Source organism: Calonectris borealis, chromosome 2 (genome assembly GCF_964195595.1).
Source record: "Calonectris borealis chromosome 2, bCalBor7.hap1.2, whole genome shotgun sequence".
NCBI classification, from domain to species: Eukaryota; Metazoa; Chordata; class Aves; order Procellariiformes; family Procellariidae; genus Calonectris; species Calonectris borealis.
In genome coordinates this window covers 118,016,504-118,031,753 of record NC_134313.1, presented here as the reverse complement: position 1 = coordinate 118,031,753, position 15,250 = coordinate 118,016,504, and the positions used below count along the sequence as shown (strand labels likewise).

General features: G+C 41.8%; 1 protein-coding gene across 2 annotated transcripts in view; it reads left to right on the top strand.

Annotated features, from left to right (window-relative positions):
- Positions 1-13,579, top strand: part of MATCAP2 (microtubule associated tyrosine carboxypeptidase 2) — a 30,516-nt gene extending 16,937 nt beyond the window's left edge. For both annotated transcript variants that reach the window (XM_075143078.1, XM_075143079.1), the window contains exons 3-7: positions 1,352-1,495; positions 3,644-3,776; positions 4,968-5,273; positions 5,767-5,864; positions 10,383-13,579. In XM_075143078.1, coding sequence (XP_074999179.1) covers positions 1,352-1,495; positions 3,644-3,776; positions 4,968-5,273; positions 5,767-5,864; positions 10,383-10,544 — 843 coding nt within the window. In that variant the 3' untranslated portion in view covers positions 10,545-13,579. The remainder of the gene's footprint in view (positions 1-1,351; positions 1,496-3,643; positions 3,777-4,967; positions 5,274-5,766; positions 5,865-10,382) is intronic.
- The last annotated feature ends 1,671 nt before the right edge of the window (positions 13,580-15,250 follow it).

Here is a 15,250-nt window from a genome sequence, read left to right as displayed (position 1 = left end):
TTTCTTTGTCATTTAGGTAATTGATATTTCTCTCATCAAAGAGTTACAGGACTTTAAGAATACATCTAGCTAGCATTTATGGCTTTCAGTAGCAATTACTCAGGGTTGCTTAGTTTCAACTTGAAAAAAATTAGAATAGGATTGTTAGTAGCTGTGAGAGATACAAAATGAATGCTATTTTTGTGGACAATCAGCCAATCTGACAATGCCAGAATTACATGGCTGGAAACAAGCATGTTATCAGCTTCATGCATGGATCTAAGCGTGCAACATAAAAAGAGATTCAGTCTGCAAGATTTCCACCTTCATCATTAGTGGTATTTTCTTAGCAAGAATATTGATTTTTTAAGCTAATATCAGTAATATTTTTTTCTGTATGAGATTCTTGGGAGCTTCTGTTATCAGCCGTTCCCTGTAGCTCGGCTATTGCTGGGCAAGAATTCTATACCACATTTTCTTTTAAGGGTGTGAAATGACATGTTGGGAAGTAGATTACTGGGGATGAGCATTTCACACCTCACCACTAACATCTTCCATATGCAGAGTTCAGATTATGTTATAGGTATCATGCTCTGCTTTCTCAAAAGGACTTCCTCCAGCAGCAATACATAAGAGAATTGAAGTTGGTACCACTTTGTTTGCCTAACGGAACATCCCTTCTTTATTTTTGCGGGGTTATAAAGAAATATTGTGATTTAAATGAAAGTTCTGTGAATAAAGTTCCTGTTGTCTCTCCTCCTTTCTGAAACAGACACCCATGGTACAGAGGATTTCATTGTAAGGAGACATTTTTGGTAGAAATATTGTCGTTAAAATTGTAGTTACACATCTGCTTAATCATGGTTCAGCATTCCTCAATTAAAAAATACCAAGAAATGAAGCAAGATGACAGTAATAGTTGATCTTTGTAAAATTCTTTGGAAAACCATAAAAAGAAACATGCTGACAAGTTAAACTGCAAATGTCCTTGTGACCTGTTATGTCTGATTTACAAGGCAGTTGCACAAGATTCCCAAAATTAAAGAGAAAATGGGTATTATTTCACTAGACTGATAATCATCTGTGTCGTGCTGATGTATGTGGATCCAAGAGGAGTTGATCAGAATCTTTTTTCAGTACTTTGGCATTAATGTATGTCTGAAGATGATATAAATTGATTATAGAGTGTGTCAGCCTGTATCTAATGACTACGGTTTGATAGTGACTCCCAATGAGTTAAAAAAAGAAGAAAGATTTTAAAACAGAGAGAGAGAGAGAAAAAGGGAGAGAGAGGGAGAGAAAGAATACACATGCCAGTCTGACACGGGGGGTCTTACTGCATTCATATTTGCTATGCTTTTGTATTTTATAGTCCATTAACATTATGGAGCGGACATTGCAGAAATACGGAAGCTATGAAAAATTTGAACAGGCCACTGGAGGCAGCTTGCTGACCAAAAGTCGCATCTGGAATCACGTCAGGAAATATATGGTGAAAGAAGGTTGCCTTGGTGAGGTAAGTCATACACTGGATCAGGAAAGCAACATTTATGTAGATCTTAGAAATTACACATGGATGGACCCGAGAGATCATTTAGGACGCCTTTCCTCCATAATTACAAAAATATTCCTTACATCATATTTTTCTCATGGCTATGCCCAGTCTAATTTTTGAACAATTGAAATGATGCAAATTCCTCGTGAATGCTTCAGCCATCTCTCTGAGCTTGTTTCCTGATTCATATATGCTTGTTCTTAAACTCACCTCTTTTGGGAGTACCCAAGAACGACACCCTTCCTTCCCTCCTTTTTTCAGCTACTTGGAGACTAGCACATTTCCATTTATTCATCAGTTCTGCCATCCGTTCTCTTGTATCAAATTATTTACACCAAAGGAAAGAGAGTTAAGAAAAGGCCAACAAAAACAAGCAGCAGCCCAAGAGACTGATTTATAAGAAGCAGCACAAATGAAAGTGACATAAGTGAATAAAAGTGTCTGAAAGAGGTTGGCTTGTTGAGTTGGTTTGAGTGCTGGTTTTTCCTGACCTTAACCATCTAATTTTTTAGAGCCCTGTGCAGAAAACTTATTTCCTATATTCAGGATTTTAAAAGTCCAGTTTGACTGAGTTACATAGAATTGCTTGGAAGAGTCAGATGAAATTGAATGTATAAAAAGAGAATTCCAAATGAAAACACCAGCTGACACCATCCAAGACTTGGATGAGATCACTGGCAGTGAGCAAGAGGAGTCTGGAATGGGAGATCAATAGACAAAAATTAGTTTTTGGGAAACTAGGTTTAATTAGTAAACATAATATTATTAGGAGAAACCATTAAACTAATCACACCTTATTGAGAGAGTATAATTTGACACTGATACCAGACTTTATCGGTGTTTCTAAGAGTGAAGTTACAAAACTACAGTTTAGAGCAAGCAGAAAAAAAATTACATTTTTGGTCTTTGCTGTGCTTTTATCTCCCTTTGTGTTTATTTTCGTCTTGGTTTGTCTTCATGGAAGCAGGATCCTACATCATCAAACATCCCATGTCCTTCTTAATGAAATGCTTTACTTCTTTTGCAAAAGTACGGTTAATACAGCATGCTTAGTATGGTCTAAAATACTATGAAAATACTTTCTCCAGTTGAAAAGGTGTTGATAAAGCTAGGTAGTACCAGTGGTTTAAATCTAAATGCTTTAGGATTTACCTTTCTTTCCTGCATCTTAAATAAGAGTTTTATGGGACTCATTGCTGTTGAGCTTGAAGCTGAATGGTGGATTTTGAATACAGGGAAGTGTCATGTTAAGGCCTTTGATACCTGGGTCCTTTTTTGTTAATTTGATAGTAAAAAAAAATTATCTCTCTTTTAGGTACTCTCCCTTGTACTCTTCTGAGCAGTATTATGGGGACTTTCTTTAGGCATTACTTGAAGCAAAAGGTGCTTAGTCTTGAACAAAGAGAGTTTCCCTTCTTCCTCCCCGTCACTTGTTTATAAAGTCTCTTTAAACTCCAATAACAATACATATCAATATGCATTCATTTCCTTTTCTGTCAGTTTTTTGTTTTGATTACTAATTTGCCAAGAGAAAACAGGAAAATAAGAACTGCATTCTCTTATAAAACAAAACAATACCGGTATTTTAATAATATTTCAAGTCTGCATCATGTATCAGGAAACAAAGTACACAGTGCTTCCCCCTCTCCTTCATGTGGCTTTAGAATTGCAACTAAAAAAAGGTTTCAGACTGTTAAGTGTATAGATACCCAGTGAATTTATGTGTGCTGTCTAAAATTTTTCAGTTCTCAGTAATGCCAAGATAATTACACACAGTTCAAGAAAAAAGTGATTTTCTCTAATTTAGTCTGCATTTGATTGCCCCCCCCCAACCTAGTCAGTGTTACCATAATAAATTTTGCAGTCTCATATCTGCCTGTCCTAACCCTCATGCTGAGCCCACTAAAGTCTGAGGTTTTGTCAGCAGCACAGGTGACCAGGATAGCTCAGTGGAATCAGAAATGTCTTCCATAGGTGATTGCTGGTAGCGAGGAAGAATTGTGAAGGGCAAGGGACCAAAGAGAAATGCAGTACTGGAAGGGCCAAAGGAAAAAGCAGGAACAGGAGCGAGACGAGAGCTCTTTGCTACCTGAACTCTCTCATCTTCAGATTGTGGTCCATCTCACGGAGGACCTGCTATCTCGAGCCTCAATGACAGTGGTGAATGGCCGTCCCACTCTCACTATCAATATCTCCACTGCGCGAGAGCACTGGCTGGAAGGGATGCTGAGACATGAAATTGGTATGAGCATGGCATCAGTTCTTCAGGCAAAGGGGAGTACTTGCATGCATTCTTACTTATTTTGCAATGATGGGCCAGGCACTGTACATATACAGAAGGAGGGAACATCCCTGTCTAAAGAACCTATTCTGTAGGTGTGCTAAAGGGAAGGAGAACCTATTTATCACTGCAGCACACAGCAGAAGGAAGATAATCCACTTGAGAATTCCTAGGGTTCATGTAAATTAGCATTTTAGGGCAGATCAGGAATGAGCTTTTGAAGTGAGTCTATCAACAGTCTCACTTGCTGCACTGAGGTTCACATGCCGAAGGAATCTTGGAGCAGGCAAGGTGTAATCCTTTCAGATGATGCTAGCCCAGAGGCTATGCTCCAGGGCATACCTTCTGTGCTGTCACTGCTCAGGGACATTTTGTTCATGAGCCCATCCTAGACCTAGTCTGGAGTAAAAAAAGAGAAACAAAAATAACATGACCATTCAACCTCAGCACCAGCCCTTTCACTTTACAAATCTGCTTCTCTTATGCCGCACTGCTTGCAAATGTAGGCATGCTTTAGGTTCAAAGAATCTACCCAGCGACCCCGAAACCGGTGCAAGATTGCCTTGATTTTGCATTACATAAGGTTGGCCCAGCCCCATGGAAAATTTCTATAAACTTTTCAGTAATTCTGTTCTAGTTAAGTACATCAAAACTGGATAAACTTGGCTCGTGACTGAATTTCAACTGAGGAATGAGCCCTGTGATTGCCTTGAAGCACTTTATTCACATTGTTAGGGGACACAGCCTCCTCCAAGGCTGCAGTACGGCAGTTGAATCACCTTCAAGATGCAACATTTCCGCTCCCTTACTTGCATCCTCCTTCCTTCAGTTCGCTACAATGCCTAGCCTATGCTAGAGGCATTCAGCATGTAAGACACTTTTGAAAATTCCTTATCATGGATTTGGGAACTCAAGGCCTGCTGACATTTGTATTCCTTAGGCATTTTCAAGAGTCCCACTTGCAGTCAGCAGGTGAATAATTACCCTATGTATCTACCTCTGACAAAATTCTCTGTTGTAGACAAGGCTGAAGTTGGCACCCTTCCTGGTGCCCAGTTCAGAGTTCTGAAATGGGCATCTCCTTCCATATTTTATCTTTTTTTTTAATTATTAGATGCGACTGTTCTAAGTCACATATTCCTTTCTTTTCAGGAACTCATTACTTTCGGGGTTTTAACAACAACAGCCAGCCTTGGTGCAACTGGAACGGACGTAGAAAACATGGGTTAAAACCAATCAACCCTACAGAAGAGGGGCTAGCGAGCATTCACAGTGTCCTGTTCCGCAAAGACCCTTTCCTTTGGAGGGCTGCCCTGCTCTACTACACAGTGTATCAGGCTAGCCAAATGTCCTTCAGTCAGCTTTTCCAGGACGTGGGGAAATTTGTCAAGGACCCCAATACTAGGTGGGATTACTGCGTACGAGCCAAGAGAGGGTGGACTGACACATCACAACCAGGTAGGTTCCCTATTTGTCTTCTCTATTTTTGTACTTCAGGGAGGTTTGCAGAACGTGCACAGAGCTCCTTCATCATGTCACACAGTAAAACCTTTGCAAAAGGGAGAATGGGACTCTGCACTTTCTGAAATGAGGCAGCAGGATTTCTGCTATTGAAAACAAGGCTGAAAATGCACATCCGTGAGACTTTCAAACTGAATCAGTAATGGATTTTTTTTGTTGGAAATGGGAATGTAGATTGCAAAACTGTGAAAAAGTTCATACTCACAGTTTGACCTCCTTTCACGTTTATTACAAGAGATGTAATGTAATTACAATCTTCTGTGTTTGATTTCTTTCTCTGGCTAGTGGGCTTAGCCTTCTAGTTAATTTTTGGGAAGGTTTTCAAAGTCTGGGTTATGAATATCTGGCTTTTAAAAATAAAATTGCTCTGCTCATAATGGCTTCTGAGAACAAACCCTGATAGAGTGCAATGTATCTTGATTCCTTTTAGGCTGTTTCAATAAGGATCAGGTGTACTTGGATGGCATCCTCCGAATCCTGAGATACAGGGAGTCTATTGATTTCCATCTTCTGACAGCCCTTGGAAAGGTGAGTGGACTCATTCTTACCAAAGGGTACAGTTTTATCATTTCAGCAAGCCTGCCTGTAAAGAGCTATGAGTCATTGTGCTCTGTTTTACTTTGATCTAGAAATCTCTGTCCTGTACAGCGCCTTGTATTACACAGCGCCAAGTTACAAAAATTTTGAGGTCCTAAAAATTTCTACCAGCTTTTCCTCATTCCTTGCTTATCAGATTAATATTTTATGGTCATATTTCTCAGACTTTCCTTTCCTCCCTTTACAGGGTACTATCTGACTTGCAGTACAATGGACCGTCTCGAGCAAGCAGGATGGGTGCTAGATAAGGTGGTGGTCCTAGTAGAAAACAAAATTATTTGATGCTAATGCATCCCCTTCCACCACAAAGAGTTTTTCATCTCAAATTCCTCTCCCTGATGTCACCTCTGATGTTTTCCAAAAATCAGTTTGGTTTTTTTTTTCCCCAGAATACATGGTATTTCTACATTCACAGAACATGTTTTATGTCCATTCTAACTGTCATTGCTTGTTGGTTCTCAAAATCATACTAAGAAGTGCAGAAACTTTGTCACACTTCCTGAACCAAATCCTTGGATTGCTAAGTTTCTACAGTTCGTAAAGCAGGGTTCATACTCACATAAACCAGGATTCAAATTGATGTTGTTATGCTTGCGTTTCGAGCTGGTATACCAACATTTCTGCCTACTTGGCAATCAATGGGTGATAAAGGGAAGTGGCATATTACGATAGAGGGTTTTAGTCCACATTTAAGAAGTTTTGCCTTTAGTGTCAGAAACACCCGTATTGGTGAGCAGAGCTATTTAGGTAACTGAACCAAGTTAGGAAGCTCTGAAAATAAAATCACACTGTCAAATAAGTCTCTGCAACTTTATTCTCTGAAACTTCCTTTTGCTTTAAGCCTGCTTAACTCCACACAGCTTCTGCCTGCCAAACTACTGAACACATACTGTTCCTGCGCTGCTTTATCCCTTTCTCTCTTCAGGGAGTCTGCAGGATTGTCAAGCCACTTCAAAAACATAGTAAGCCGTTCCTCATATAATTACAGATTCCACTATAATCCACATGGCAAGGCATCCACATTAAGGGTCTACAAGCAATTTAATTCTAGCAGTATGCTAATTTGTAAGTGCTTGACTTTACAACTTCTAAAATCAAGGGATCTTAAAGTCTACTCTGAATGTTTTTGCTGCACACATCTTCTGCAATCAAACTGGAAATCTGTGTATAAGAGCAGTGCTTGCTCTCAGCATCACAGATCAGTTGAGGTCTGCAGGGACCTCTCAAGATCTTCTAGTTCAACCCCCATGCTTAAGGAGGCTCAGCTAGAGCAGGTTGCCCAGGACCACGTCCAGTTGGGCTTTGAATATCTCCACTGATGGAGACTCCACAACCTCTCTGGAGAGCCTGTGCCAGTGTTGCACCACCCTCACAGTAAAAGGAGCTGTTTGTGTTCAGATGGAATTTTGTGCATTTTAACTGGTGCCCATTGCTTCTTGCCCTGCCAGTGGGCACTGCTGAGAAGAGTCTGACTCCCTCATCATTCCTTCCCATCAGGTATTTATACACACTGATAGGATCCCCCTGAGCCTTCTCTTCTCCAGGATGAACAGTCCCAGCTCTCTCAGCCTTTCCTCATATGTCAGTGACTTAATCGTCTTCGTGGCCCTCCACTGGGCCCACTCCAATATCTCCATATACGCTCAGGAAAAACATGTTTTCTGACTGTCAAGGAATATGAAGCTCGCACTGAGATCTACCCTGTGGTTATTATGAGTTTATCACCATTCTAAAGAGTGATTTATTTGTTTGTTTAGGGTGGAATAGGAAGATCAGGTTGTTCCAAAGGGAGTATTAAGCTTGGCTGGCGTGTCTTCCAGGTTAGAAGAAAAAGCACAGGATTTAAACATAGGGAAGCCCAGCATTTAGTGGGAAAATTTTCATTGCCTTTTGAAGATTCTCAGTGTTCTTGTATTGTAACAAGTGAGCTCATCTTTCTCAGCATGCTTACCTTAGGCACGTTTTTATTGCGAATACAATAAAGGTATGAACATAAAAGGAAACAAAAGCAGTCAACTATATTGCTGACAACAAATTGCTTCTGTGCTTTACTAGGTAGTTAACACAGTTGTAAAATCAGAGCACTGCTTTCTCATGTGAATGTATTTAAGACAGTCACGCTGAAGTTTCTGTGTCTTCTGTTCTCATCTGAGTGCTAGAGATCTGGCTGATGGAGGCAGCCGTGCCTTTCTGACGCTGCTGACATTACTTACGGTGTAGAAGACAGCAATGTGTGGAACCAGAACACTGCTTGTGCACTTGTGCAAGCTGTTCAGCATGCCTGGAAGCGACCCAGAAAAAAGCCTGAAGCCTGAGAAAAGATGCTTTTGGGAAGGAGCAGTTTTAAAACTTTGCAGTAAAGAATTGAATATGGGAAGCACTGTAAAACATTCATGTAGTAATCGCATGCAAGTAATATTAAAGAAGAGACATAGAATGCAGATATTGGGTGCACTTCAGTATAGCATAACTACCATGGTTTTTAAAAGCAAAAGCAGCAAAATGTCACCTACTGTTGTATTTCCCAAGAATGTGAACAAGTTACAAAGAGCCTAAGTAAGCCCATTTTAACCTCAGTCTTTTTTACCTAGTACAATAATTTTAATTACATGAGGTAAGGAAGACAACCTGTTGCCACGGTAGGATGAGATTATGTTTTTGATCTCCTCAGAATGTCAACTTTTGTCATTTTTTAGCAATTGCAATGACTGGGGAAATACATCCCATTCAAACCATACCTCGGATCACAGATACTTGTTCCTTGGTTGCAGCAGTAACAGAAACCCCTGAACGTAAATATGAGGGGGAAAGGGTCCTTTTTCTTTCCTTTGTTTGGGAGGAAAAGAGGTAGAATTTCAAGCTGGGACAGGAGAGAAGGTCAGTATTTAATCTCATTTGGTGCTGTGTCTCCAGACTGAGATGGTATGATTTTGTATAGCTCCTTTGTATCTACTTCTAAATACGTCAATCAGGTGTAACGCCACACCATCTTCAAACAGCGGTATCTTAGTGACTTGAGTAAGCCTGGGCGTGGGTGTATGTTCATTTTTTTAATCAGGATGCATCTTGTCATTGCAGCTAGAAAAGCATACACGTGTACTCAGATGCAAATGCGTTCTCTTTGAGGACTTTGTTCCCATTATCATCAGCAAGATACGCACCCCATGTCTGACTGCCTGTATGGATCAGGTTTAGCAATCTGGATTAGACCCTCCTATCTTTCCAATCAGCCCTTCCATGTCCCTTACACATTGGTGGATCATCCATGCTCACTTTAATCTTTTCCCAATAGGAACCATCACCTGCTAAGAGGGCAGGCTGTTTCCAAGGAGCCCTGACGACAGTGCTCAGCTCCTTAGAAGAAACATGGGGTAAAAAGGTTGGACAGCGCAGGCTCCACTCTCAAGCCACCTGGCACAAACGTGCTGTGAGGAAATAGGATGTGCCAGTTAGTAAGCACAGCCAGGCTTGTGTTTTTTGCCAGTACATATGCTTCTGTCTGCAGGGTGCCCAGAACACACAACTTGTAGACAAAGCAGCAACCACATAAATTTCATCACACTGGATAGCTGCCCAAGGAGTCCTGTTCTGTGCTTGCAGGACAGCTTGTGTAGCTACTGCACAGCCAAAGCATTCATCCTTTCTGGACCATCATTCACAGCACCTTGAGCTACTGTGAGCTCAAGACTTGAAATCCTAGCTCGTAGAATCATAAGACTATGGACAAAAATCTCAGCTTTCATTAGAAAAAAAGTAGTAGGCCCTGTAGTAGCTGGAAAAAGCTTGAGAGCGTCACACCTATACCCAGAAGGCTCTGATGCCAAGAGGCAAACCCAATCTCCGCCCTGCTATTGAATGGGAAAAAAAAAAAAAAACCAAGACATTGGGATGCTTAAGGGTTGTGCATGCTGTGGTTAGTTACTGGAGGTGCGTTTTAATTTAGCTTTGCATAAGCACATTTGCTAGTGAAAATGAAATCATCAGAGTTCAAGTCAGCTGGCACCATGCCTTTCCCAAAGCCGGAGCCTGCCTGCTTCCTGTGCCGTGCCTGTCCTGCACTCCCTTTCTAGTTCCTCGATCTTTGGCACAGTGTTTTTTCCATTCTCATGTCAATCTTTCCATCTCTTTGAGAAGAGATTCCAAGACTCGCATGGGCTCCATCCTTTCCCTGTCTATTCCTGCAGCTGCTGTAGGTCATTCTCATTCAGGTTCCTATGAGTCACTGATTGAATCAAAAACAGAATCAGGAAGTATGGAGGCATTTACTAAAATTACATTTTTTTGCATCTTCCACTGCGGCCCACAGTTACTCGTGTTTTCAAAGGATTCTCACAGGCTTTTAAATGCCCCTGCTCTGAAATCTTTTCTCATCTACCAGAGACAATTTAGAGCCACAGCAGAGAAGTAACAGGGCTATCGTGCGAAATTAACCCATGTCCTTCCTTGCAGATCTCGTACGAGGATGTGGACCGCCTGAAAGGATTAGCTGTGATTGAGAACATGAGGGTACCTCACTTTTTGCAAGATCATGCCCGGTATATGGAGCACTTGGAAAAGATCATGGAAGTCAATGAGCTGACTGATGAGGAGCTCCAGGATCTCATAAATTAATAATATTAGCCCACCATCCACTTACTCTGTGCAACTGAGGATGTAGAACTGGACTTCCCAGAGCTTGCAAAAATGGACTTATGAAGGGTGGGGCAGGAGGGAAGCGTGGCCAGAATATGTGGAATTCCGAAAAAGTCCCTTTATGTTCCTTTTGCATTGTGATTGTATACTGATTATTTTTTAAAGGGTTTGTGCATTTTTTAAAATTTGGCTTAGGAATTCCTTTGCAGTGATCTGTCCAATCATCTACTCTGTTTTATATGCTAAGTATAGTGCTTGACACTGTCTTTTGTAAGATACTGCCTTTTCCCATCCAGGTTTAGAGGTGGAGGAAAGGAATAAGAGGATAAATTCCCCCTTAGTTCACTTGTGTTTGCCCTGTCTTTGATCATAGCTTTCACGGTTCATAGAACTAGAACTGCTGTAGATTATGCTACATCATTGTCTGCGTAACTCTTTCCCATTTGGTCATCATTGCAATGAAAAAAGAAAGTCTAAAAACACAGTGCACAGAAGCGGGTCTTTGTGCCATAGGATCAAAGCTCTGTAATGCTACAAAAAGTTTTGGGTTTTTTTACTGGGAGACCTAGCATTTTAAAAAAAAAAAAAAGGTATTGCTGTTTTAATGACTGCAAGCACGTAGCAAAGTTATCCCTTTTATCCCTTCAGAAAGTTACACTGTTCCACATCTTTATCTGTATAGTACATGTTTCAGGAAGCTGAACTCCAGAAAGGGTCTCCCTCCTTTGAGGACAAGCATGGCATGTCTAGGAAGTTCAACATGGCCGTGTTTTGGAAGAAGGATCGGGCAGAACTGTGATTTCATGACTTACGTGTTTTAAATAAATTCAGGAACACAGGGACATGACTCAGCATAGCAGGCAACACCCACTTCTTCTCTGGGTCACCTGAGCCTACAGAGAGGGTCAAGTCACTTTTTGAGCAGTACCTCCACGCTAGAGCAAGCTTGAGGCTGCAGAGCTCATTGAAGAGACAAGGTGTGAATGGGGAAAAAAGACGACTCACAAGTGCCCTATTCCTGTGTTCCAACAGAAGGGCTGCACCACTCTGAAGCAACCTTACCTCTGTTTTAACTGCTGGTGCTATATCCAGAACCAAGAAGAGAAAGCACCTTACTGTAAGGCATGGCTAGTCACACGAGAAATAGCTTAGATGATGCAGGAGGGCTTTCTGCATAAACTATATTTTCTGATTCCAGAGTATTATGGAATTATCGAGGCGAATTGAATTTTGCACGTATAAGTATTCTGACAAAGGGTTTTGTTTTAGTAGACAGCATTTTACCAGGGCTCCTCTGGACTCCCGGGAATCAGCTATGGCAGGAGAGGAACAAGCGAGAGCCTCAGACAGGGCTTCAGCCATTTCTTCCCCTTCTGCCTTGGCCCGCTGATAACAGGCCCAGCATTGGATAAGGCAAGTAGATGGAGCCAAGGTTTCCTCCACACCACGTATGCATGGACCTGAGCCCTGGTATCCATCCCTCCCTGCTTATTCTGTTCTTTAATGAAACGAATGGAATAACCCTCCCGCCTTATTTTACACCCAGGACATTACCAGCCATTACAGCAAAGTCTTGAGAACATGTTTTCTAATCCATAGGAAAATCTGTGAGGAAAAGCTCCCAGTTGGCTAAGAAGTCTGAAGGTTTTTGAATAATCCCATGAAAGCAGCTGCCTTTTGGACAGTATTGCAGGTGCATTTGCAGCGGCTGGCTGGCTGGCTGACTGCTTCAAAAAAGAAAATGCGCTCAACAAGCATAAATTTACTAAATTTGGTTATTTTCAAGGCAGGGACCAAGAATTGCTTGCAGCAGCCTTAATTTTGTACTGTCAGTATTGTTCACGAGCTGAAAGCCTTTCAGCCTCTGTATGCTGAAATAAAAGCCCTTTTTCTCTCCTTCCCCCCTTCAGGCTGTCTAGTTTGATCACTGGTAACTTCGCCTGCCCAACTTTGTTTTAGAGCTGCACCACGTAGGCACGGTGTTGCAGCAGCCTGACGGGAACCGTTTGCAGTCACTCACCCACATGCTCCAGGTTTTGGCTTCTTTGCCAGAAGCAGCAAGAAGGCCATAGATGGCTGAGGTCAAGTCAAAGATAGCAGTCAAAAGCTGTCTTTGAAGTAAATCGGGCAGAGATCGTTTGAGCTACACCATGGAAGAATCTGGCTTACTTTGCTGACCCAGGGATATGCGAAAGGGCCAGTCCTTCATGAAAGGGACCATTTTGAACTGATTTTTTTCTTACAGGAGAGATCCCTGCCTTCCTCCAGTGACTTCTACGTAAGCAAAGTGCTTTTCCTCCTCCCCCAGTAGTAATGTCTTATAATCTAAGTGTATGTGCATGTGTCCTTGAAACCAGGAGGCTGTGCTAGTCACCCACCACAAAATACCATGTCTGCAGCCCTTCATCCAACAGCCAGTTGACTCTTTTACCACTCTGTAGCCCTAAACGCTACTACAGGCCTTTTTGCTTTATTCGAAGATCTGCATCACATTATCTTCAAAGCAGTAGGTGCCATTAAACTTCTGTTCTTCGTTATTCTAGAAATAGATTCGCTTTGTGCAATGTTGGAGTCTGGAAGTGGTCAGTATCAAACTAATATTGTAGCAATAGATGAAGCTGTCGGCTTCTGTTTTCGGCATCAGATTTGTCCTTCCTCCTTTGTAAAAGTGTTTCAAATTTTGAAGTGTAGCTTTTGTAAATTTTCCTGAATTTTTTTTCCCCACTGTGAAGAGGCTGGTTACTAAGTCATGATACTGAATTTCTGTAATAAAGCATATGGACAGCAGTGCACGTGAGCTCACGTCACTACACAGTTTCATGATGTCAATGATGTGATGACAGCCTTTCCTAGCAGTCTGGCTCAGTTGCTTTGCTGTGTATCTGTATCTTTCTACTTCTACGATATTCCTATACAGAAACCTGGTCAACATTGGAAAAGCCTCCCTGTTTCACCAGACCAGTTTTAGAAGGCATTTTATACAACTTTTACAAATAAAGATAAATGAAAGAATGACAAAGGCGAGAGTACTGAAGTGTTACCTCATGTTGTGTGAGAGCGTTACTCTCTTTCGACGGCATTGGCTCTACGGCTAGTTGGACATCCCAAGCTGTGCACGGAAGAGATGGCTTTCTGACGCAGTTTTGATAAACATCACTTGGGGATGGAGTCATGAAGGGTCTGTTGAAGGCTTACATCGGGTACGGCTCCCTCTGCTCTGTCAGAAGGCCCAGCTGCTCACGAGGGAATTGCACCCCCTCCCTTTTTCTAGGATATGGTCTGAGGCATCATCAGAGTCACTTGGCTGCGATGCGTTTCTCAGCGCCATCCATGGGGGAAATGGCAACTCCAAATGTTCCGCTTTAACACTTTGATCCACCACCACCCCCGCTGCTTCATTTCAGGGCTCCTCATCCCCTCTCACATTCTGAAATGTGCTTGCTTATCTCCAGGGAGCCCTGTCATCTCCTTATGGTTCAGCTCCCTCATGTGTAAGTAAGGCTAACATTTAAGGGTTGTGGGTTCTTTTTAACGGAAATACTTTAGAAGTCATTAGCTGACGTGCCTTGCAAGATAGCTAAATATTATTGCATTACATTCCCCCTCCCTTGCTAGCTAGTTTGGAAAACTCAGCCTGAAACCTCCCCCCTCCGCAGGCTCCCAAGTCACCACCGTTCTCCCTCGCCCAGTGCATCCCAGACACCCCCTTCTGCAGTGCCAGCGCCAGCAGCGGGAAACACAACGCTCGAGCTTTGCTGGGCAGGTATATTTCAGTACTGAATAAATTTCACATTTGTTACAGGTGATCTGCAGGAATCCTGCAAATCTGAAATCCTTTTTCCCAGCACTCGAGTGCCAGGCTTGTGAAACTGGATGCCCTGCAAGCAGTTTCAGGAGCAACTCGAGGACCAGGGGTCTCAGCGATGCTCCTGGCTGCCTGGTGAGGAGGGAAAGCTGGAAATCGTTTACGCTGGAAACCAGGATGGAAGTCTGACAACACCCGAGTCAGGGTGGAAGTTGAGAGGCACAGTCTAAGCCAAAGGAAAGGCAAAAGGAAACAGCTGGAACAATTGTGGGTTTTTTAAGGAAGTGTTCGTTTAAAAGTGTCTTAATAATTTTCATAATATATTAGCACCAAATTAAGAAGTTCTTTGAGTTCTTTTCAGTATGCAGTTTAAAATGAGATTGTGTATCTTTAATATACAGAGGGGAGAATCTATTTTGGCTTTGCTGAACAATTACAGACTTTTCACAACTGAAAGTCTATATTAGATTAAAACCAGAAAATCTGGATATTGAATTTTAAACCCATTCATTTACATTAATTCAATAACAAAAAGATGCCATTAGGATTACCTTTCAAGGCACAGCCATACCCTTCCCATTAAAGTTGTCCAAATTAATTTCTTACGGTGCTGCTGAAATATTTTGTATCTTCCCCAATTGCATAGTGCCTCTGAGACACTGTAAGCCCCTTTTCCTGAAGTGTCTATGGACACTCAGGGCAAAGTACAGCGTTATTTCAGCTCTTTAGATAATGAAGAAACCAAGGCTGAAGTTACAACTACAGTGTCCACCGAAGCAGGAAAGAACATGGATGGAGACCACACAGCCAGGACTCACACGAGTGAGCGGGATTGGGTTGGATAGACATGGTTTTGACGAGAAAAAAATCCTAAGAAAAC